This window comes from Pholis gunnellus, assembly GCF_910591455.1.
Source record: "Pholis gunnellus genome assembly, chromosome: 3".
Classification (NCBI taxonomy): domain Eukaryota; kingdom Metazoa; phylum Chordata; class Actinopteri; order Perciformes; family Pholidae; genus Pholis; species Pholis gunnellus.
The window spans coordinates 11,645,106-11,668,733 of record NC_136529.1 but is presented as its reverse complement, the minus strand read 5'-3'; the positions used below and the strand labels follow the sequence as shown (position 1 = coordinate 11,668,733).

General features: G+C 41.6%; 2 protein-coding genes across 2 annotated transcripts in view; both read left to right on the top strand.

Moving 5' to 3' along the window:
- Positions 1-6,341: 6,341 nt before the first annotated feature.
- On the top strand, positions 6,342-11,802 carry tamm41 (TAM41 mitochondrial translocator assembly and maintenance homolog). Its single transcript, XM_079156662.1, has 8 exons — positions 6,342-6,696; positions 7,143-7,325; positions 7,607-7,699; positions 7,964-8,114; positions 8,663-8,808; positions 9,739-9,904; positions 10,245-10,307; positions 10,900-11,802. Exons 1-8 carry the CDS (start codon positions 6,559-6,561, stop codon positions 10,989-10,991), a joined length of 1,032 nt encoding a protein of 343 aa, XP_079012788.1. The 5' UTR covers positions 6,342-6,558; the 3' UTR covers positions 10,992-11,802.
- A 1,645-nt stretch (positions 11,803-13,447) lies between these two features.
- The window catches only part of vgll4b (vestigial-like family member 4b), a 36,787-nt gene continuing 26,606 nt past the window's right edge, over positions 13,448-23,628 (top strand). Inside the window, exons 1-2 of the mRNA XM_079156626.1 lie at positions 13,448-13,579; positions 15,343-15,416. Of these exons, the coding sequence (XP_079012752.1) occupies positions 15,353-15,416 (64 nt within the window). The 5' untranslated portion in view covers positions 13,448-13,579; positions 15,343-15,352. The remainder of the gene's footprint in view (positions 13,580-15,342; positions 15,417-23,628) is intronic.

The window sequence follows — 23,628 nt, the reverse complement described above, 5'->3', positions numbered from 1 at the left end:
AAACATTTAAAGTCTCAGTGAAACTGAAGTTAGAGCGTCTTTAGCTTCCATACTGTGACTCCCCAGTGAAATGTACGATTTGAGAAGTGTACAATTACAAGAGGGATTTAAATCAAATCCTCCACATTTGATTGGACCACACACAAAAGTGGGCGGGCTTAGAATGTAGCACGATACAAAGCTACTGTGGCTCCACACACACCTCCCTTATCGCTAGAAGTTGCAGATTAATGGCTGGATGGATGTCATGATATTTTGGGTTGAAATTGATGGTACTAGCTGACGTAAACACACAACATATTTAGTTTTTACAGGAAGAAAACGATGATTTAGAAAAACAATTTTTTGGTATTTCTTTTTTGCTTATATTGTTAAACAGGTGCACACTACGGGGATCTAGAGTGGTTAAAAAGGCATTTTTTATTTCATCTTGACTTCAAGGTTAACGTTAACAACCGCCTATCGCCATCTTGGTTTTTAGCAACCAGAAGACGGAAGCGACCGTATTTTGTGACGTACACGGCTCTGCAACATGTCAATCAAAAAGGTAGCTACTAAATGGGACCAATATTTACAAAATGACCATCGCGCTGTATTAAAGAAGACTCATGTTAATGAGGTGATAATCAAGTGAGAAGTAGGGTCATGTTTGCTCCCAGAGGAGTCGCCCCCTGATGGCCAGCAGAAAGAATGCATGTTTAAGGCACTTCTGCATTGGCTTCACTTTTCAGACCCGGAGGTCGCCTCCTGCTCCCAACACACCAGTATTGACTAAGTATAGAATACCTATACTGTAGAGTGTGATATGATCTGCATCGTGCTGCTGCGTTGGATAACAATACACTAACAGCAGATCCACAATGCCAGGAGCATCAATCATCTGTCAATACACATGCTCAGATACACATGCGCATACACATCCACACACAAACTGGCACACACACAAAAGCACAGATGCTGACATACAAACACAATCAGCCTTCTCTCTGTTTCAAGAGTCCTCACTGTTAAGGCCAGGATGCATGCACACATACACAAGAAGTCCACATTTGAGTGAAAGTAACTGAATTCATTATTTTGAACAGATTATTGAAATAAATCATTACAGTATTCCTTCAGTAATAAAAACATGAACGAATTTTAGAACATAAAACTGTGCTTGGTAAAATATTTACACGTTTCATGACTTTTACCGTTTGTGTCTGTGCGTGAGCACGGGCCTGATTAAATGCTGCTTTGGGGGGATTAACTGCAGATATCCGTGTGTGTGTGTGTGTGCGTGTGTGTGTGTGTGTGGGTGTGTGTGTGTGTGTGGGTGTGTGTGTGTGTGTGTGTGTGTGTGTGTGTGTGTGTGTGAGTATGCCAGGGTCAAACCTCCTGTGGCTTCACTGGCTCAATTTAGATAATCCATGAAAAAACGTGAACAGCTCTGCGCACATCTGGCATTGACGGTAGGTGCTCATGACATGGTGTCATACATGCTACAACCTCAGCGGGGGCATGCGTATAATTGCAAATTCGACTATTTTGATGAATAATTCTACCCAATTTCAACTCAAATTTGAATCAACAGAGAAATAATCTAGTTTAATGACTAGATGTAATGGGGCGGCTAATACTGAAGCACAGAAGTGAATAAATGGAAGTGTTCCTTGCGGGGAGTAATCTCAGATGCATCTGCAGGTTAATTGAGAACACGGGGGGCTCAACCCAGGAAACAACCGGGTTGTATAAAGTTACAGTCTAGTCCTGTCTGAACACGTGGTCTACAATCCCAGACCCTCACAGAGGTCCCTCCACTGTGCCTCTTGCATTACAAATGAGTTCGGATGCTATGACTCAGTTAAAAACAAGTCTATCCTTGACTTTGAAGCTACTTGAGGGAATAATGCAGATTCAGCAGAGCTATTATAAAAGATAGCTCTCTGAATGAACTTAAACAGCGCTCTGTGTTCTGAGGGATGGATGGAGCTACAAAATTAAAACACCCACACACTACCCAGCAACCATTTAACCAGGTGTGCACTAGACACACACACATAGCACAATGCACTCTGCAGAGGGTCTTGCAGCGCGATAGGCCGAGCTGTACGCTACATTTTTAGGCACAACACAGAATTCTAGATTCAAAAATGCCATGGCAACGAGTGGAACAGAAGTTGGCTTGGAATAAAAGTACAAGAATGAAAGATCAGCACACCGACGAGCAGTTCTTACCACACGAATGTAAAGGTAGAAGCAAAGATTTAGTAATACCTCCATGCATTATAAACCTTGCAGCCACCGTGTGGTGAAGTATCGTATGAATGCAGAATACCTACAGCTGATGTTTGGTGTTTAGGCTCCTTCCTCGTCGCTCACCACAATGATAAACAAAGCTCAGCACAGCAGGGATTTGGGAGAGGTGATAATAATTCCCCTCTGAACAGAGATACAGGTGGATGCTGGGCTGGAGGTGGAGGCGAGGCTTATGACTGGCAGTAATGGTGGCAGCGGTTACAAAGCAAAGCGTTCAGGTTAGCGGTGCAGCAGCAGCTGAAGCAGAGCTCAAACACAACAGCATGTTGTGATGGGTTTGGTGGACATACAACATGACCAAAAATATATGTGGCAACAATTTTCACATGTGACTTCAGAGTGGTCAGTACTATTCAGATGGCATTAGTCCGTCTCAAAGTTCATTCATAAATAATCAACAGGAGCCAGGTTGAATTTGAAGATGTTGAAAAGTAAATATGTTAAGTATTACAAAAATAGCACCAATCAAGCGGCTGCTGCAAATACAAGAGCATTAAAAACCAAGAACATTGTCACTCAAGGTACTAACCGTGTCTCATCTAACCTCAAATGTGCATTTTAGCTCTGCTTATGACTCCCATATGAATATTACTAGCTTCCTCCCTGCTCGGTGACACCCTTCAGTGGAGTAAGATTTAAGTGGCTGCTTCTGTTTGTCTCTTCTTCTGGGGGCCTTGAGCAGCTGTACATCTACACAAGTGTGTGTGTGTGTGTCTGTTTGTGTGAGTGTGAGTGTGTGTGTGTGTCGGTGTGAGTGTGTGTGTTTAATGGAGCATTTTCTTTTGATGTTCCTTCACTCGGCATGGGCAGCAATGGCAATCTCCATGGCAACAGGCATGCAAAAGCTGAAAAGATTCCCCTATTCAGTGCATGTGTGTGTGTTTGTCTCTGTGTACTTGAGTGTATATGCAAGCTGGTGAATTACTATCAGGTGAGCTTTAAAATGCCCGAGGGCATTTGCATTATTCACTATAATCTGTATTCTTCTTCTTGTAGTTTAATTATAATATTCCTGCTGAACTAAGTGACTGACTTGATGTTTATGTAATACCAGCAGCATTAAACTGCAGTCTTTGAGTATTTGCTGAACCATTAAAGCTGCTGACATTGAAATGAAGTGTTCCTGAGGCGGTCACTCAAACTGCAGACTGCTGCAGATCATGTGACTGATCCTCGGTGTAGAAAATCAACCTGCAAACACCACAAATATTGATTCAATTTAATTAATTGTTTTGGTTCCAAACAAGAAGTTGCAAAGACAACCTTCTCTTCAGGTTTCATTTTCACACTGGCCCACACACACTGTGAGAAGAGACTGAGGTGTGAGTGTAATCTCTCTATATTTACAAGCCTTTGTTCCGATCTACTTGCTTGCAACCAGTGTACTGTCGCTTATCTAACTTTACAAAAGTGGACGAGTATTGGATTCTGCTTTGAAGAGTAAAAAAAAGCACCGAAATCAGTGGAAATGTGTATCCTTCTTCTTCTTCTTCTTCTTCTTCTTCTTCTTCTTCTTCTTTGCCTGCCTCATGCCCTGCCAACAACTCAAATAGATTTTTAGTTATTTTTTTCCCCACATACTGTTGACTATATTGTGTGGTTTTCCTTAAAGCGGCAATGATCGACAATGATCCACCATGATCGACCATGATCCACCATGATCCACCATGATCCACCATGATCGGCAATGATCGGCAATGATCGACCATGATCGGCAATGATCGACCATGATCGACCATGATCCACCATGATCGACCATGATCCACCATGATCGACAATGATCGGCAATGATCAACTATGATCGTCCATGATCGACCATGATCGACAATGATCGACAATGATCAACTATGATCGTCCATGATCGGCAATGATCGGCAATGAGTGGCAATGACCGACAATGATCGGCAATGATCGACAATGATCAACTATGATCGTCCATGATCGTCCATGATCGGCAATAATCGGCAATGAGTGGCAATGACCGACAATGATCGGCAATGATCGACAATGATCGACCATGATCGACAATGAGCGGCAATGAGCGGCAATGAGCGGCAATGATCCTCAATGATGAACAGCTATTTTGGTTCACACTTATCACCCTCATAGCACTGTTTTGGCCACATCAGGCCACATTTTTCAGTGAAAACTGTCCGTAAAGAAACACTGCTCAACAGCAAACAGTCAGACTAAGTTAGCCACTAGCTGGTGAACACAGTGGAGCATTTAGCAGCCAAAGGGTCAGATATTAACAATGGAAAAAAAAAATACTATGTGTCATGTGACAAGTGTTTGCTCATTGATGATCATCAGCCAACTGTGCGGTTCCCTCCACCTCTGCAGAGGATTTTGCTCTTTACAGCTCATTGTTTTGGTTCTAGGGCCTGCGACTTCACAGTTTTGGTCGATTCTCACGGCCCTTATCAACCTTTGTTTAAATGCCAGCAACAAATGGCAGACACACATGTTAGCCACTATAGCTGCTAAACGTAGTTACTAAAGAGTAGGAGAGCAAACCACAGCTAATAGGAGAGTGAATATTAGACTCAGTGCATTTGTAGAGTGGTCAGATGAGTGCAAACTGTTTGCTAACACATTCCCCTGATTAGCTTAATAACGTGATATGTCAGCGTTGTGTTTACCGCTCTTAAACTTTAACTGCATAACCTATGAGGAGAAGGTAATGAAGTCACACTGGTTATAAAACACAGGAACAAATAGCAGGAGGTTAGCAGAAAGCAAATATGGACTAAAGTATAGGGTCAAGAATCAATTCAACAGGAACATGATGTAGTATAGAATGAATGTAGTTTTTACTCCTAATGGTGCTTCACTTTCCCTGAATTAAGGCACTTTCACAGAATGAGTGAGCCTGTTAGTCAGGATTCAGTGACCTTATCAATATTCATTTGGCTGAGAGGATGGTTTACATAAATTACTAGGAAGAAAGTATTTGTCCAACCCTTGACAATCCCATAATGAGCTCCAGACATATCGCTGATCGTCATGACTCTAAATTCAATATTAATTCATTCCAATAGATGTGAGCCTTGAGACTATAGAGAGAAGAATGATGATGGCCTCAGAAGCTGTTTGGATTTGACTGATGCAGTATCACAGTCAAGCTTAATTCTACGTTTCACAGATGCGCTTGGTGTCTTTTTATTTCAAGGAGGTTTAACTGCAGTATTTGCTGTCATTTGTTTACCTCCAAGAGTTCAAGCCCCAAACTCCACTGCCAAATATGAAAGTCTGGATCCCGTCAGGAGCAATTAGTATTATCATGTCAGGATCATTAAATTCTCATGGATTTTTTTTACATGTGTAATGTAATACAAAATTGAAACACTACAGAAAATGAAACTTGAGAATAGAGAAAACTAATCTAATTAAATGACCTTTCCTGAGACTATTCTATTCTTTCTCAAATACAAAACAAAGAAAAACTGACTTTTATTATTGTTCAGTTTAGCACTTCACATGTACTATGCTTTGTGAAAGGAACTTCAGACATTAGTGCTTATTTAAACATAAGCTAAATATATCAGTCTCTCAAAATTATATAATTAACTTCAGGAAGATAAATACATTAAGTCAAAAGAGATGGGAAAACAAATGTTTTTCAGAATGAAGGAAATGTACAGGGTTTTAAATGACTTTGTGTAATTCATTTTTTAAAATAATTTACATTTTCACTGTACACAACTATCCATACAAATCACCTTTAGCATATTGACCCTTAACAGCTAACACTAGCTAAACTTGGTCGAAAACCCCCTCTGCTGGCTAACTTTAGAGCTACTGAAATATACTAAAATACTGCCATGTGTTGCCCAGTTTACATTTGACGACTGTATGAAATCATAGACAAAGCTACGTGCAAAATAACTCACACAATAGTCGTTATGTTGGCTGTTTAACGACAGTTTAATGTATCTTTTTTCTCACCTTCCATTACTGACTCCATTTCCCATGAGCCTCTAGCCCGCAGCGCACTCCGTGACGCACATTTTAGTCGACTGTCAAGTGCAGAGCGACCCATATTGACCCGGTGGACGCATTTCAACGCAAAAAAACTCTCAATTTGAGTGCCTTTCAGTGGCAGTTGTCGCGTTTAGTGGCGCAGAGCCTCTCAGTCTGAAATGTGTCTTTCACTCTATGCTGCAGAAACGTCGCTTTACACATTGTTTATTCGGATATTTTGCTCATAAACCAGCTCGTGTTGTTGCTGGAAAGCTATCCTAGCTAACTTAATTCAAAATGACTCTTCCAACTTTGCACAGCACCGGCGTGCTCTACAGGCGGATTCTATCACAGTTTCCTCAGGACATCAGTCTAGCTTTTGCCTATGGCTCTGGCGTTTTTAAACAACACGGGACCCACCAAGGTCAAATGGAGGTACGTGGACCTGCTAGTTTACAAACTCTGCTCGTGACAAACGTGCACTGTAAACTAACTCTAACGTTGCTCTGTGACATTGTTGTCAAGTATCTGACTAACGGTCCCAAAGTATCTGTCACAAAAATGTAACATGAAATAATCCAAAATGTTTTCAGTGCCATCAGCTGTGCTCCACTGTTATGTATTACGTCAGACAAAACTCTTCACACAAGTGTAACTATAAGACAATCAATAACTTATTTTGTGATGTCATTTTGAATTAAAATTTGCTCAGTTTTAATAATTTGAACAACATAACTCACAATATCATCACATCACAATATGAACCTAATGAAAGTTGATAAACAACCGTGTTGAATGTTAGAAGTTGAAGCTGTATCGTGTCTCATTGGATAAGAAAGTGTAATGTTCTTGTGTTTTGTTTACCTTTTTGACGTATACAGAAGAACATGCTGGACTTTGTGTTTGCGGTGGACGACCCGGTGACGTGGCACACCATGAATCTGCTGCAGAATCGCAAACACTACTCCATCCTAAAGCTGCTGGGGCCCACTACAATCAGCTCCGTACAAAGTGAATACGGGGCCTCTGTGTACTACAACACACTGGTGCCTGTGGATGGAAAGGTGCTTACATTTACACTGACGTCTCCTCGTGTTTTTCTCAGGCAGTCATAGTTTCTCACGCTGTATTTGCTTCTCACGTCCCTTTCTATTAATTGTCTGATTTTAGTGTTTGTTTCGAACAATACTATCATTATTAGCAGACGTAATGTACCGATAGCTGCTGAGTTTGAGGCTGGACAGTAATTCATTACGTCTCTGGCTAAGATTATTTTATTGTTGTTGTCTGACTACAATTTATTAACTACATACACTAATGACCTTCTCCTATTCTTCTTCTACAGATAATCAAATATGGTGTGATTAGTACAGAGTCTCTCATAGATGACCTGATGCACTGGAAGACCATGTATGTTGCTGGACGCCTTCACAAACCAGTAAGTCTCATGAATAACTGTTTTGGATCAATCGGAAAAAACTGAGCTGATTATTTTATTGTGCAATCATTTATTGGACACACTTTCCATTACAAAGTCCTTGAAACAGTGGAATGCATTATTTATTTTTTTAAAGGACCACAGGACAGTCTTGTTGCACAGTCTTGGGACTATTTAAAAATGGACTACCTATTCAGTTTAATCTTCAGGTTGCACAAATGTACACATCCATGCTTGTGTATGTTCATGCGTGTTCCCACGCAGGTGAAGATGCTGCTGCAGAATGAGAATGGAAAGCTCCGAGCTGCTCTGGTGGCCAACCTGAAGAGTGCCGTGACGGCCTCCTTCCTCATGTTGCCGGAGAGCTTCACCGAGGAAGACCTCTTCCTGCAGATAGCTGGTCTTTCTTATGCCGGTAACTAACCTACACAACTCTAAAAGCCAGATGAAGATTAAACACGTACACGTATATAAGGGTGCACGCATGCCTGGACAGAAATGTACTAAATCAGTTGTAGCAATTGCACCGAGATGATTTGTAGATTTAGATATGAAAATAATTCCCCTTTTTCTCCTAATCACACACAAACACACACACACACACAAACACAAATTGAAGCAGCTGAATTCATGTTAAACCCAACAAATGTTTTCATGCTAACAATGTGCTACTGAACAAGGGGAGTGTTGCCATGTAGGTTCCCTACAGAAGCAGAAGGTCATGAATAATGTGCTAATGAGTGTTGTATCACATTTTGCACTGGAAACTGAACACCAGAAGGAGTTTAATATCTCGATGTGTAATGAGTCCTGTTTATATCCTTGTGCTACTGCAACACCTGGATTTTCCTCTCTTGGGATCAATAAAAGCGAATATATTCTCATCTTACTACAGCAAAGACGAAAAACTGTAAAGCAAATATAACACGCTTCAGGGAAAACATTGTGTCTGTGCCTCTTCAGGGGATTTTCGAATGGTGTTCGGAGAAGATAAATCTAAGGTGGCCAATATCGTCAAGGACAACGTCCAGCACTTCCGGATTCTGTACAGCAACCTCCTGCAGGACTGCCCTCAAGTGGTCTACAAACCTCAACACGGGAAGCTGGAGGTAACACGCGGCACATTCGAATGCTCCAAACGCAACACACTTGTATCGTCTCACTTGATGTGTGAGCAACACTAGAGCGCACTGTGTGCTGTTTATACTGCTTGTAACTGTGTGTCTGTACTACCTTTTAAAGAAAGGATGTTCCATGTGTCATGCCTTGTCAGTGAAACTGGCAAACGCATGTTTACACTAACAGGAGCACATTTTTGGCCTGATTAGTACACAGTGTGCTCGCAGCCTTGGTAGTAAACGTTAGATGGGGTGTGACTGACCTGGCACTCTGCCCTGTTACCTGCTTTAATACATTATCAACTACTTCAACATGTGTCTCTGTTTGCATATTTAATGGTTTAATATATAATCCTCTTTCATGTTCACTGTTGTCAGGTTTTTAATCTTCTTTTTGTATTATTACCACTATTAAATGTCTCCACCACTCCCTGTTATACCAAGGAAACACTCATCACACCATCCTGGAATAACAGGAATAAGTGGTTAGGAGGGTTTTTATGTGCGTGAGCGACACACTTTGCAGTGAACAGTGCTTTGGGGAAATTGTGCGCTGTTAGTTTTGCATATGGGAAATACACTTGCGCCCTTGTACGTCGTTAGACGGTGCGGTAGAAGTCCCACATGCACGAACCAGCTCCTTCGTACAGCGACGAGAAGTTTCCAACTTAGTCGCTGCGAGGCTGTAATTGGTGATTTTAAGTGTTGAGTGTTTAAAGTCAATATAGTTTGCCCCACTCCAATACTTTCTTCTAAACATCATATTTGTATAATCTTGAGATAGATTTATACAGGCTCCTAACAACAATGCACTCTGTTTATTGGACTACATTAGTGTCACATGAGACCTGTGGATGCGATAGCGCTGCTCAGCCTACTCTATGCATCGCCGTTCATTTATTCTCCTTTGTGTGCCTGCAGGTGGACAAAAGCCCAGAGGGCCAGTTCATCCAGCTGATGGCGTTGCCCCGGACCCTCCAGCAGAGGATCACAAAGCTGGTCGACCCTCCGGGGAAAAACCGAGACGTGGAGGAGATTCTGCTGCAGGTTGCTCAGGACCCAGACTGTGGAGCTGTCGTTCAACAAGGTTCGGACTGACGGACGGGTTCAGTGATGTAGAACAGAATGACAGGAAAAGTCATCACTCTCATTAAAATTCATTCATTAAAATTCACTCCATGCGATCTGAAATAAAGAGCACGTTGGTTTTACAGATCAAGGCTGACATTGTGTAGGGTGAATAATAATGATGGTAGAATGTTAGGAATACGTTCATCAAAATCAAACATGTAGCACAGCTAGTAAATGGCAATTATTTATTTTTTTGTGATTGTATGGCCTCTATCCACAAGTAGCATATCACAAAATCATTAGTCAGTTAGCTGTTGTATAATTGCATGTTTGCGCATGTTTTTGTTCCCCCTCAGGTATTTCATCTATTGTGAAATCCTCCAGTATAACACAGAGTATCAAAGGCATTGCTACAGCAGGTAGGCACTCTTTGTCTCTTCATTATATATTTGGGGGAAAATTCTACATTCTTCACTCACACGTTATCCTGTTTTTGCCAAGAGGTACAGAGGAAGATTGATACCACTCTCAAGTCTGTATGGTAACGTTGGCGCTGCAGCCACTTAGCTTAGCATAAAGACTGGAATCAGGAGGAAACTCACAAATGAACATAATTAACTTGATGTCACATTTGTTTAATCCCTACTGAAATCATGTACAATGTCATTTTAGGGTTTTATAGGGTGTTTAGTTTAGGGTTAGGTGCTGGTAGGTGGATTTTATTACCTTTTGGACAGAGTCAGGCTAGCTCTTTCCCCCCTGTTTCCTGTCTTTGTGCTAAGCTAACTGGTGACTGGCTGCAGCGTCACATCTACTGTACAGATATGAGAGCGGTATCATTCTTCTCACCTAACTGAGAAAAATGGCCAATTAACTTATTTCGTGGCCTGTACGCGTTGTGCGTGTCTTTTGGATAAACTAGTTCTTAAACCTTCCACTGTGTATTAACTACTGCTTGAGTGTAGAAATAATGTTCTTCTAATATTCAGTTAACTGTTTTTTCCTCCCCAGGCTTGTGGAAGACGGTCTCGTACAGCTCCAAGAAGCTGAGAAAGATGTGGAAGGGTTGGAGGAGGAAGCCGTCTGTCTCTCAGATGTCCTGATCCTGTCAGTTTACCAGGAATCCGTCTTTCTCTAGAAACTGTCAGTCAGACAACCGACATCCATCCTTTGTTGGACGAATCACGCACTCCCCTCCTGGTTGTATCACTGCATAGCCTCAAGGAAATGAATCACTGAGCAGGCGTAGGTCTGTGTTTGAATAGTGTAGAACCGTCTGTACAACTGCCCTTTATCATGCGATACAAGTTGTAGAAAACTACTGACTGAATTATAGCTGACATTTAATGGTACTAGACTGGACCTTTCTGCATAATGACTACAGTGGCTGGCTGGGGAACTGGCTATCTCTAGAGCCACGGCACTGAATCGGTGTGAGCACAGCATGCAGGAAGGTTCACAAGTATAGAAAAGACTTTGGTGTTTTCTGTCATCTTTTGACCGCGAGTGTGCATTTTCCATGTGAGCGGTCAGATGACGGGCAGCTATGAGATTGGCAATGATATTTCTGAGAGAGACCTTTATTGAACTCACTGGAGTGGTGTTGCATGTTTTACACACACACACACACACACACACACACACACACACACACACACACACTTCTTATCCCCCTCTCGAATTTCCCCAAGATCTCCAATCTTTCTTCTCGACATTTTACCAGCAGTTTTGATGTTTGTACTATAATTATGACAGTGTTCATGAAATAAAAGATAGGATTACATTTATTTTATGATAAAAATGTTGCTCATTATGAACAGTTCACCTGTTGTAAGCAGGTCATATTGACAACTGGAGGTCTTTGATACTGTAATGTTATTTAGTTACAAGAGTTGGGATTGATAAACATTTCAATACAACAGCATCCATGATTTCTTTGTTTTCAGTTGCATGATTTTCTTTTTATATAGTTGAAGTCACAGTACTTCATTTTCCTGTTTTCACTATTGGGCCCTTTAATTCGGGTTGCCTGGCTTTTACTAACTGAACCGGCTTAATTCATAAAATATGACGCCTCAGTTTTTTACAAAATAGTGTAACACAATGTAACTAAATCTATTATCACACAACATATTAGATTATCTCTCTTGTTTATACTATTCAGGAGGTTTAATGAAGAACAAACTTGATTGTGAGTAAGTTATTCATATATTTCTATTACTTTATAGTATAAACAGTGAATTGTGATATTCATAAGCTTTTTTTCACTGCCAATATGTTGAGGTTATAGCAGGTAAAGCACAGGCGTAATTAATGACATTACTAATGTCATTCCATTTACTGTCAGTTCAGTAAATCACAGTCCTGGTACTGTGCCATTGGCTCAGTACATAAAGGGTCTAAATGTACATAGAATTTTGTTGTAAAAACTAAGATTAATCATATCACTTTCTGTTTTACTAAAAAAAAGAATACATTTGAATGCAGTCAGCGCTGTCATAAAGATATACTGGTCCTTCACACTGCAGTCAGTAGTGAAATTACCACTTACTTCCTTGTACTGTCACCTGTTTTTGTTCGCCACTACATCATGAGTCGCACTTGAAAATGACTTCAGTTACCTCATGAATAATTTAAAGGTAGACTCACAATAACTTGTATGATTTGTTCTCTACTTCTCTGTTTCAGTGGTAATCTGTTGCATTTTCATTGGCCAGATTCAGGTTTTAACATTTGTGCAATCCACACATAATCCCACCACAACATGGAAAGTACATTTACAGTTCTACATATCAGAGGGAAATCTTGTATATTTCCTCCGCTACATTCGTTTGACAGCTATAGATATTGGTCCCATTGCAAGTTAAGGTTCTAAATACAATACAAACGATCATTTTACAAAACAATGTATGAGTGCAGATTACACTACCTAACAGTGTACAAAGTGGCAAAAATTAGCTTCACTGCAATAATAAAACACTGTATATACACACCACTATAATGTAATATATTATAAATACATAAGGCACTTAGAAATGACTGTTTAGCTGCATGTATCTTATTACTTAAATGTAAAATCTTGTTAAATGTTTATATGCTGCTTACGAATGCTAAGTAAGGGACTGGTGTCAGTGTAAACCTTTATATAATATATTTAATATGGACCTTTAATAGGTTTAACAACTAATGGGGTCACACATACACATTCAACATTAAGTTGAGGGTTAACTGCCTTGCACAAAGGCACTTATAAAGTAGCCGTTGAGTGCGGGAGCTCTCCTTAATCACCTTCTAAATGTTTCACCAGCTCGGAGTAGTAAAGCCTGTGACAGCAGCCCTGAAGGATGTGATGCAATGGGACATTATCATAATATATGCTGATATCATCGCTTCGGTTCTCCACCAATCAGCGCGCTTCACTCTCACCACCTGCTAGGAACTGAATTCCATCATTCCAGGCATTCCTGCCCTCCTCCCTCCCTCTTCCTCCTCCTCCTCCTCCTCTTCCTCGTTTAGCCTACAACCAAGTTTGTCCCGACAGCCCTGCTACTATTGTGTTGCCTCGTATGCGGCACCGTTTAACCGCGGCTTCTGTTCTGCGTCTCTGTGGGATATACCCTATATCTTGTTTTTGTTTTTTTTCGTGTGGATATTATCATCCTGGAGGATACCAAGGTGGCGCTTGAAGGAGGTATGTGCTGCTAAACATGAAGTTGTGTTTGACTTGACATTGTTTCGCGTTTGTAGGATGAGAGTGCGCTCTTTTTTTTTCCTTCCTCCCCCTGAGAGTCAGTTGTTGCGAAATAGTCCGCATGTAAACGAAAGGCAGCGATGTAAACACGCGCATACGACCGCGCTGAAGTAACATCCGCGTCGTTATGTGAGATTTCATTCACGATCGTGAAGCGGCGGCACTGGCGGCTTCACACGTCCCAAACTTTCTCACGTCTCAAGCCGCACGCTTTACCTCCTCGTTTGCGGACATTTAGTTGTGCTACTACTGCGAGTGTGGTGGAAAGAAGTGAAACATAATCACTTTAATTTAAGTAGCAATGTGTTGCTTTCGTATTTCGCCTGGATACCTCTTAAAGGGCAGACGAGGAAGAACTGAGTCACGCTGGTATAAATACACCACTGGTGAGAATAAAAGTGGACGCACTTGCCACTACTATTACTACTACTATTACTACTACTACTAATGATAATAATACGCGGTTTCATTACGTTAATGCCCGAGTTGGTCCCAAAAAGTGTGTCGCTGTTCTTCACACGCGCACGTAAACAATCTTGTGTTGTGACGAGCGACTGGTCAACAAACCTGACATGTTTCAGTTTGGTCTGAAGATCCAGGAAGTGTTGTTTTTTTTAATGATAATCGTCCTTAAAGCGCTGTTTTCCTTAAGGAATGAGGAGAAATGAGGGAACGCTATCTCTGGAATGCAGAAAGAGGGAAGAGAAGCGCGCTGGAGAGTTTTCTTTTTCTCCACAAATACCTCACATAGTAAAGCCACACTGAAGGCTCGATACTGGAGGACATAACCCCCCCAAATGCTAAAAGTGCAAAATGCTCTGTAGTCAAAATATCACAGGAAGGTCACAATTAATACAGCAAACTAGAGGACAATAACAGTGAAGATGTGTTCCTAACATGTTTAACAACCCTGCAAGTTAAAAATACTACAATACAAGTAAAAGTCCTGCATTCAACCTTTAATAAAAGTACAGAAGTATTATTGGAAAAGTGCAATAGGTATCAAAAGTACTCGTTCAGAATGGCCCCTCTTGATTAATTGAAAAAATAATAAATACAAATAATTGTTATTTGTGGCCCTCATATAATATCCGATATTTGTAAATCTAAATCAAGGAAGACTGTATTCTGCTGAGACAAAGTTCCTTTTTAGCTGCTTGCATTCAGAAGACGACATTAAACACTGATGCACCCAAAAGTTTGGCATATATTCAATTTGTATTTCCAGACACCTACAACAACAACAACAACAACAACAACAACAACAACAACAACAACAACAACAACAACAACAACAAAAAACAATGCAATATGCCAAAGTCACTCGTGGTTAAAAAACATACAGACATTTGTTCCAATGTTTCCAAAAACAAGAAGAATACCATGTGCCACTCTGTGTTGGCTCAGTTCAGGCCTTTCTGATTACATTTTCTGATTAGATTTCTATGTATAAATGTTTCACATTTTTAATATAACTACGCTATTGATGAACGTCTCATTTTGGTGTCCGTATCAAAACTCGAGTTCTGGTGCTGGCAGATTTCAAATGTTACCGCTTTATGGGAACAATATGTGATTTCCTTTGCGTTTGTGTCGAGACAGCTGTGGAGCTCTGAATGACTTGGCATCTATCAAATATTAACTTAGTTGCTGTATGACAACCCCCCCCCCCCCCCCCCCCCCCCCCATCCTCTGTCCCACAGGCGTCCAAGCATGGAGACACCACTGGATGTCCTGTCAAGAGCCGCGTCATTTGTCCATGCCAGTGAAGAAGAGAGTAAGTTTCATCAGACTTCCAGCTCCTTCTTGTGTTTGTGTGTCAGCAGTTTTGCTCCCACCGTCTCTGTCTTGCTGTTTAAAGGTGCCCCGTGGACAAATGATTTCAACGATTAGAGTTGCCGTTAAACATCGATGAGGTGCAACAATATGTTGAGCCATAAGCCTCGGCCCTGTTTTCTGCCATGAGACAATGGGAGTCTTTGTGCGTTGCAAGCTTGCAGCAGCAGACTCACTGCAGGCAAATAAGACCAACCGCACTCAACTGCCATCAGTGCTGCTTTCTTTAACTCGGCCCGCTTGCTTGTGTTAACCTGCTTTCCCTGGAATCAGGGTGGGGTGGATCTACGTCTCATTATCTGTCTCCACCTCCATGTCACTGTCTTTCCGTCTCAGCCTATCACTGTCTGTCTTTAACTTTATGCCCGTGTTGCTGTCTTCTTGATAGCTCTCCATCTTTCATTCTCTTCTCGGTGTCCCTGCCTCCGTCTTCTTCTTCTGCCTTTTCCCTCTCTCCTCCTTTGAGGCCTTTCTGGAGGCCTCTCCTCAGCCAGCAGAGAGGCTGCCACTGATAATTGATCTGCACTGTTTGGAGCCTGATGTTTAGTTTGTTGTTTTTATAGTATTCTCTTCTGCAGTTTAGCAGATCCTGTGTCATGTATTTAATAATTGCTCTCTGGCTGTGCAGCACTTAAACCTAATTTGTCGCTGTAGAGGAAAAACAAGCAGGTGGATTTTTTTCATGTTCTATTACCTGAATTTGTTTGTGTGTGTGTGAAGGAATTTGAAGCTCCTCAATCATCAGGGAGCATACATTTTAAATGAAAGCCAAATAATGTATGGACTCAATTAAGTGAAATGTTATAATTTGGTAGAAGTGCAAGCTACATCCATTTCAGTTGGAGTTTTTCAGGCCTCTTATGTAAAGTCTTTTCAGAGGAGCATGCTAATTGATCAACGTAGAATATCCAGTATACGCAGGAACATTTCAGATCATCACCCGTGTTCATTGGTGTACTGAGAGAACAGGAATATTTAGAAAGAGCTTCAGCTGTAACGTCTCCCATGTTTGTTCCCACAATGCTTCGCCTTAAGTGAGCTTGAATATCAGCTTCCTCGCACTAGGAGCCCTCCTCCCCTCCTCCCTCGCTCCCCTGCAGTGTTTTTGTTTTTTTTCCTTTGCGCTGATGTCAGTTTTTGTTGCGGGTCGTGCACGGCCCCTTTGTTCAGAGACAATGCACTCGACCTGCTTCCACAAAGGTGCAGGAGAAATGGGTGAGCCAGCCAACCTACTACGCTGGTCAGCCAACCAGGCCAACAGGCAGCTGAGTCATTAACCTCTGCCTACTTGTTTGCATTTATGACGAGCCTTCCTCGCTGCCCGTGCAGCACTTGATGCCAGAGCACAGAACGGGGAAGAGGCTCGGGCCTGCCTTCACAACAGGCGCTCTAACTCAGGAGGACCAAGTGGGGCTCGTCTGGGCCGGTGCTGTAGTTCACAACCTGTTCAACCCTGTTCAATGTATTTAAACCACACTCCTGCAAATAACACATCTCTGTTGGAAATTCATTTCTCAGGAAATTACACAAATGTTGTCTTGATGGAAATGGAATTATGGCCCATGAATAATGTATTGATCCGAGGTTGCTCTGCTTAGTGGAAAATATACTATAGTAATATCCCAAAAAATGATTGCTGGCCTTGGCCCAGATTAATTAAGGCTGCTTGAATATGAGTGCTTATCTAAAGCAAAAAAACTGTCTATGTAAAATTTGGACTTTGTAAAACCTTTGGGTTTTTCTCTGCTTACACACACACGCACGCACACACGCACGCGCGCACACACACACAATGCTTGTGATGACAACATCCCCCTTTCTTTTACCGTACAGTCTGATACTTTCACTAAAATCTCTTTAAAACTGTGTCGTCTAACCAACCACTATAATCCAGATGAGGAACAAGAGGATGCGATATAAATGTTTATCATTGTTATTTTTATGCACACACAGGATATAAGCGTTCGCATACTTTGTTATTTCCTAGATTGATATGAACATAACAAATAAGTTAAGTTCCCTCCACTTCTGGAACCAAACTAACGACATTACTTACACACACACATGCACACGCTCCAGTAGGGCTGATCCTCGCTGTCAGTGAGTTTGAAACAAGCTGCCTGTGAACAACACTAATCACAGGTCTTAAGCCAAATAGTCCTGACCTTGAATATACAGTAATTACTCAGGCACTGAAAAAGCAGTGAAGTAATCTGTGCCTTTTATATTTAATGGTGAATGTAGGGGGAAAGCTACTTGCTGTCACCCGTCCATAGCAATTTTGGTGGCTACTTGGAAGATGTTACAGTGCGCTCCACCCTTCCTGGAAGCAAACCTGTATATGAGATCAACCTTAAACAGTCTGGATTGCACTACAGGCCCAGCTCCAAGGACAGATTGACATATTTATTTTGTTTGTAGCTCAGTTTTTTTCCTAGATTCTAGCAATTTTTTTCGTGTCATTTCTCGGGTTTTAGTGTGGCTTTAGCGACATTGCCAGTCAGCAGGATTTGTCAATGCTTGTTGGGTCTAGGATGAAGGATCAAAGCCAGTCTTTTTAAAGAGGACCAGTGGTTTAGGGCCCGACTGAAGAGATGGAATATGGATATTTAGTTTATGACAGGAACCACAACAAAAGAAGAACTGGTGCCAAGAGAAGGTGGTTGGCTGAGATCTGTACAGTGCCCTCTGCTCTACTTCTGCACACGCACAGATACACATGCTGTTCTCTGAAATCCTGCTTGTTTGTTTTCAAGAAAACACAAACACACACTTTGACAGAATACCCCGTTCATTGTTATAGTTTCCATGGTTTGTTCAAACACCCCAGTCTTTTCCAAGCTCTCAGGGAAGCAGTCCATTAAAATCGACCCTTCTATAATGTTCCCTCTAATTCTTGCGCTGAATATTCTGTAGATTGTGGACAAAATCATTACAATTAAAATAAATAATAACCTTACAGTATTATATATTCTGATACAACAACACCACACACTTAGGCAGCAAAAACCAACTGAGCTGATTCAACATCAGTAACAACAAAGAATGAATATTCTGATCTCAAATGTATGTATTGATTGCAAGGCTGTGTTTTACTGTGTGATTTGTCCATTTGTTCCTGTTATTTTGTCCATTTCCGGTACAAATATCACGTCTTGGGTTGGTGTGAGTAAATCTGTTCGTTGCTTACTTGTAAATACTTGATCCCCCGCCGTCTAATTCTGCTGAACGCCGTGTTGAAATTGAGCTAAATTATTTTCTTTCAGGAATAGACAGCTGGGTAATCTGATTTACTTGCTAATGTGGTATTGATCAAACTCAGGCAGAGGTGGCACCACAGCCATTATATTTTGTTTAGCCATGCTAGTGTCATTGATGAATCCTATTGACTTAGGTGATCACCTGATATTTAATATAGTATCATTTTTTGTTGTTGTCCAATAATACCTTGTGTGTAGTGGTAATTAGAAACTGTTAGCATGCTAACAAGTTTAACTCAGATAGTGATGTTTGTTTAACATTATGCCTGCTAATCATCAGCATGTTAGCATAATTCAAAGCACCACTGTGCCTAAGTGCAGCCTTGCAGAACCGTTAAGCATGGCTGTTATTTTTATAGGAACATAAATTCACACGTGCGACAGGCGCTGAGCGGGTTCACAAAGCTCTTGCTTTGCTTATTGCAAGCAACGGTTATGACTGAGCAACTTGGCTTGAACTGTGACTTCCAACGCTTTTATCTTTGTTTTGTTGGCCTACTGAGGGCAACATGTGGACAGCGTTGTAGTGTCTGTGTTGATCTCTTTTATGGTTATTGAATAGATTTCATGAAATCTGATTTTGACGTGGGGCAGGCGGGCGAGCTGTAACTCAATCTGGTCAATTCGATCATGGAGTCCTAGCCTGTGAGTGTCTTCAGCTGTGTATAAATGAACTACTGCAAGTTTAGTTAATCATTTAAAACTTTTTTTTAAGGGTGGCGTGTTAGTCCGCTCAGTAGGTGAGCAGTCGAAACTAGTCGAAGCTTGTCGATGCTCGGTGGTGTATAGACACATCAACACTGAAAGGGAAATTGGAGAGCTTGCATCACTTTGTCTAAACCTCGCTGGAGGCAAACAGTATTCTCAGTGGGAGGTAATTTGACCGAGGAGGACTCATGCTTGTGAGTGGGATGGGTTGGGTTGGGTTGTTAGGTGTGTGTGTGTGGAGTTTTTCCAGCAAGGAGTGGGTTTGCCCTCCAGCCTGTCCACGTTTTTGACAGATATTCCTCCGTACTTCCTGTGTGATATGACACAGATGTTAAGCAGCTAGACATACATGTGTAAGCATACAGATGGGGAGCAGCATACCCCCATTTCTGTAACTCATCTTCCCTGCAGAGAGCTTAAATTCAAACACATGATGTGGTCTTTGGATGTTTTAGTAACCCAGTTAGTCTCAACAAAATGATCCTTTTTGCAGGACTGTTAAAGCCATAGGCTGTATACAACATGGGCAAAGTCTCCGTGACGTCACCCACAGGTTTTTGAAGAGCTGTTTTGAAGCTCAAAGTCGGTGGTTCTGGCCATTGCCATCTTGGCAGTGACAACACAGCCTAATTCCCAGCCACTTATAAAAATGGGCAAAGAGGTGGATCATCGATGAAGCCGAGGCGTGCACCTGTCACTCAATTATAGATAACTTTAAGATAAGATAACTTCTTTTGTACAAGGCTGTAATCCTGTATTTCTGCTGCAAAGTTGGGCATTTTAACAACTTGCTTCTTTTCACAGCACCTGAGTTTGCGGCTTTGTTAGAACCTGTACAAGCAGGTGTGAGTGGGTTCAACATGTAGGGTAAATGAACAATGTTTTAGGGATAGTTCCTGGATGACCTGCTGGTTGTTTTGGCAACCTCATGATGACAACAAAACTCCTAGAAGTCACTGCTGCCGGGCACATAATAGCCAGGCACATAATCTTGTGTAAAACTACAACTTGTAGCGTTTTTTTGTATAAATTAAACGATTAGTTTGTGAGCTTTAGAGGTGCTGTCAGGGCGGACTCTTTAACCTTTGAACGGAGGTAGGCTAGCTGTTTCCAGTCTTAATGCTAAGCTAAAGCAAGCTAACTGCCCTCTGGCTGTTGCTCCATGTATACTCCATAGATATAAAAGTGGTATCAATCTCAGCAACTAAGCGGCCACAGTGCTACTTTTACTACTTCAATACATTTAAAAGTAGAGACTGTAAATATTTAAACAAATAATTAAAGCCAAGTGACCCATTCAGAAGTAATTTCCCATGTCTAGGCCCAGAGTTTGAGAAGGGACTCTTCACACAGTTAATGTTTTTAGTAAAGCTAGAAACCTCCCTAATGTCCTGCACCAATGTCACTGATTCCTAAGGAGGAATCTCCAGCTCCAATTGTTTCTTAATCAATGTAAAAATGCTTTGCACCAGACAGCTGATTGATGAATAAATAATCAAAGGTAGTAATTTGACCTATCGACAGCAGGTCCCTCCTCACCTGCGATGGTACTCCCAGAGTACAACTGTACTACAGCCCAGTGTTTTTATTCTCTTCTCAGAATCTTGGTGGTTTTACTGGAGCACCACTGATACATTTGAAACACGTAATTTGACACGGTGCTGCTTCCACCACTGAACAAACAGCCCGGTCTCATTCCTAGGTCATCGAATACCAAATCTTTGTCACGCCCCTCAGCATCTTGATACCGACGCACAAGACACCCTTTAGTGTCTGTATGAGAAGTACCGGGCTTTCAACTCCAACGTAAACCCATCCGCGGAAATATCTGCCCTCCATTGACTTATATCCTATTAAAAGTTCATGGTAGAAGTCTGCAGCAAATGTAACCTAGATAATACAAAGGAAATAGTTGAGGACAATGTGGAGCACACTGTCATTTAGTGTTGTTGTGTAGTGTGTGTGTGTGTGTGTGTGTGTGTGTGTGTGTGTGTGTGTGTGTGTGTGTGTGTGTGTGTGTGTGTGTGTGTGTGTGTGTGTGTGTGTGTGTGTGTGTGTGTGTGTGTGTGTGAGTATGCCATACAAGTTGGAAGCACACGTGTATGCATTAAAGACTGTGCTCTATTGTCTCAAACACCACCACGGTTTTACTGCCTATTTTATTGTCGGTGGCCGTTGCCGTTTTATTGATAAATGGGGTATGATGTCATTAAGTGTTAACAGTGTTTGAGCTATCGCCTGCTATCAGTGTCTGTGTGGGGGGGGGGGGGTCAACGAGTCTGCAGTAGATGACTCTTGGTTATCAGCAAAAGTTTTATGAGTGCGATAACGATGCCATGATAACTGGCTCAAAGTGATGTACAGACAGTGTGCAGGGTAACACTCGTTAAACTTTAACGGTGACTTCATTGTTACATTCCTGCTCGTTTTCTCTCTATAAGTGTCTAATCTCTTTTTTTGTGTCACCACAGAAGACTTTTACAAGATGTGAGGTATTACTGTAGTAATCTTGCCCTTCACTGAGGCACTGGCCTTAAAACTGGAGTCGGTGCACTGTGGGTGCTCCTAAATGGTTGGGGTGGGTCAAATGATAAAGCATAACTGGGGCTACACTGTAGTTAACCATACTCTAGCACTGTGATGGACAGAGCTGACAAACATCTGCTATAGTGTAATAAAAAATGAGGGAAGAAGAGCTACTTTTATCTGACAGCAATAAAACACAAAGCAGGAGCTCTTGATGCATTGATAGGCAGAATACTGTTACCCCCCCCCCCCAAATAAAAAAAGCAAGGCACACTGCTTTATTATGTAATGATCCGATAGTATGTTGGACCCAAATGCAAGACACTGACAAGAGGTAGGTGAAGTTGTTGACGATTTATTGTCCACAGTGAAGGAAGGTGGGGTGGAGTGGAAATGATGGTGGAAGACGGACTGTTCAGCGGTGTCGGCAGGCAGGCAAAAGTTCTTAAAGAAAACATGGACACTACTGAAGCGTGAACCCGCACAGTAACTGAGACAATGATCTGGTGAGGAGTAGGAGCAAAGCCAGAGTTGATATACTGTAAAGTTGATGAGTAGATTGCTGACAGGTGTGTGCAGAGCAGATAGAGGTGACGAGCTTATTGATGGCAGGTGTGCAGGTAGACTGGGCGCAGGTAGGCGGCAGGACAGTTAACATTAATGCACAAACAATTTTTTTATTTGAATTTTTTTAATCTTTCTGTTTTATTACTGGTAAGTGTTTTTACAATTTGGCAAATGACAGAACATGCTCACTCTTGCTTTGTCCTGATGTGAATATAGTGAAACTGTAGCCTACATTAGAGCAAGGGTTGACATTTTTGGTAAATGTATTTACTAACTTTCTTGCAGGGAGTTAAAGGAAAGAGTCATACCACTTTCATCTATGTCTGTTCAATATGAGCCTGTAGCCAGCGACAAGTTAGCTTAGCTTAGCACAAAGACTGGAAACAGGGGGAAACGGCTAGCCTGGCCCCATCCTGGAGTCACTGCTGGTTGTGTGGCAACCTCTTACTGAAGACAAGTCTCCAAGAGGTCACTGCGGTAGCCCAAGAAAGAATCCATTTCATTATTAGTGGTTAGTTTAAGATATGCTGGATTTTGTTGCCTTGCTAGCGGGTTACCCCAGCTTCCAGTGTTTATCCTAAGCTAAGCTAACTGGCTGACAGACATGAATGTAGTATCAATCTTCTCATCCCACTCCTGGCAAGAACATGAAGAAATGCAGCTCTCAAAATGTCAAATTATTGCTTTAACAAATCCAACTACTATAACAGTGTGTATGTTTAGTTTCTATCAAAACGAATAGGGATTAAGGTTGTTTAATGCATCAGTCACTCTCGGTTCGGGTTGTCTGTGCTGCTCATTTGACAATCGTGCTTCTCAAAGCGAGCTTGGTTTGAATGTAAAATGCGTATAAATAAATCAGTTCATTGCTTCTCATTCAAGATGAATAAAAAGCTGGTTGTGGGAAGTGACGGCTTCCCAGTCACTCCTCCTTACCATCAGTCTATCTGTTGTTGTCTTACCCTCCTCCCACATTCATCTCTCTCTGCCTCGAGAAAGACTCCGCTCTGCAGTTTAACTCACACACACACACACACACACACACACACACACACACACACACACACACACACACACACACACACACACACA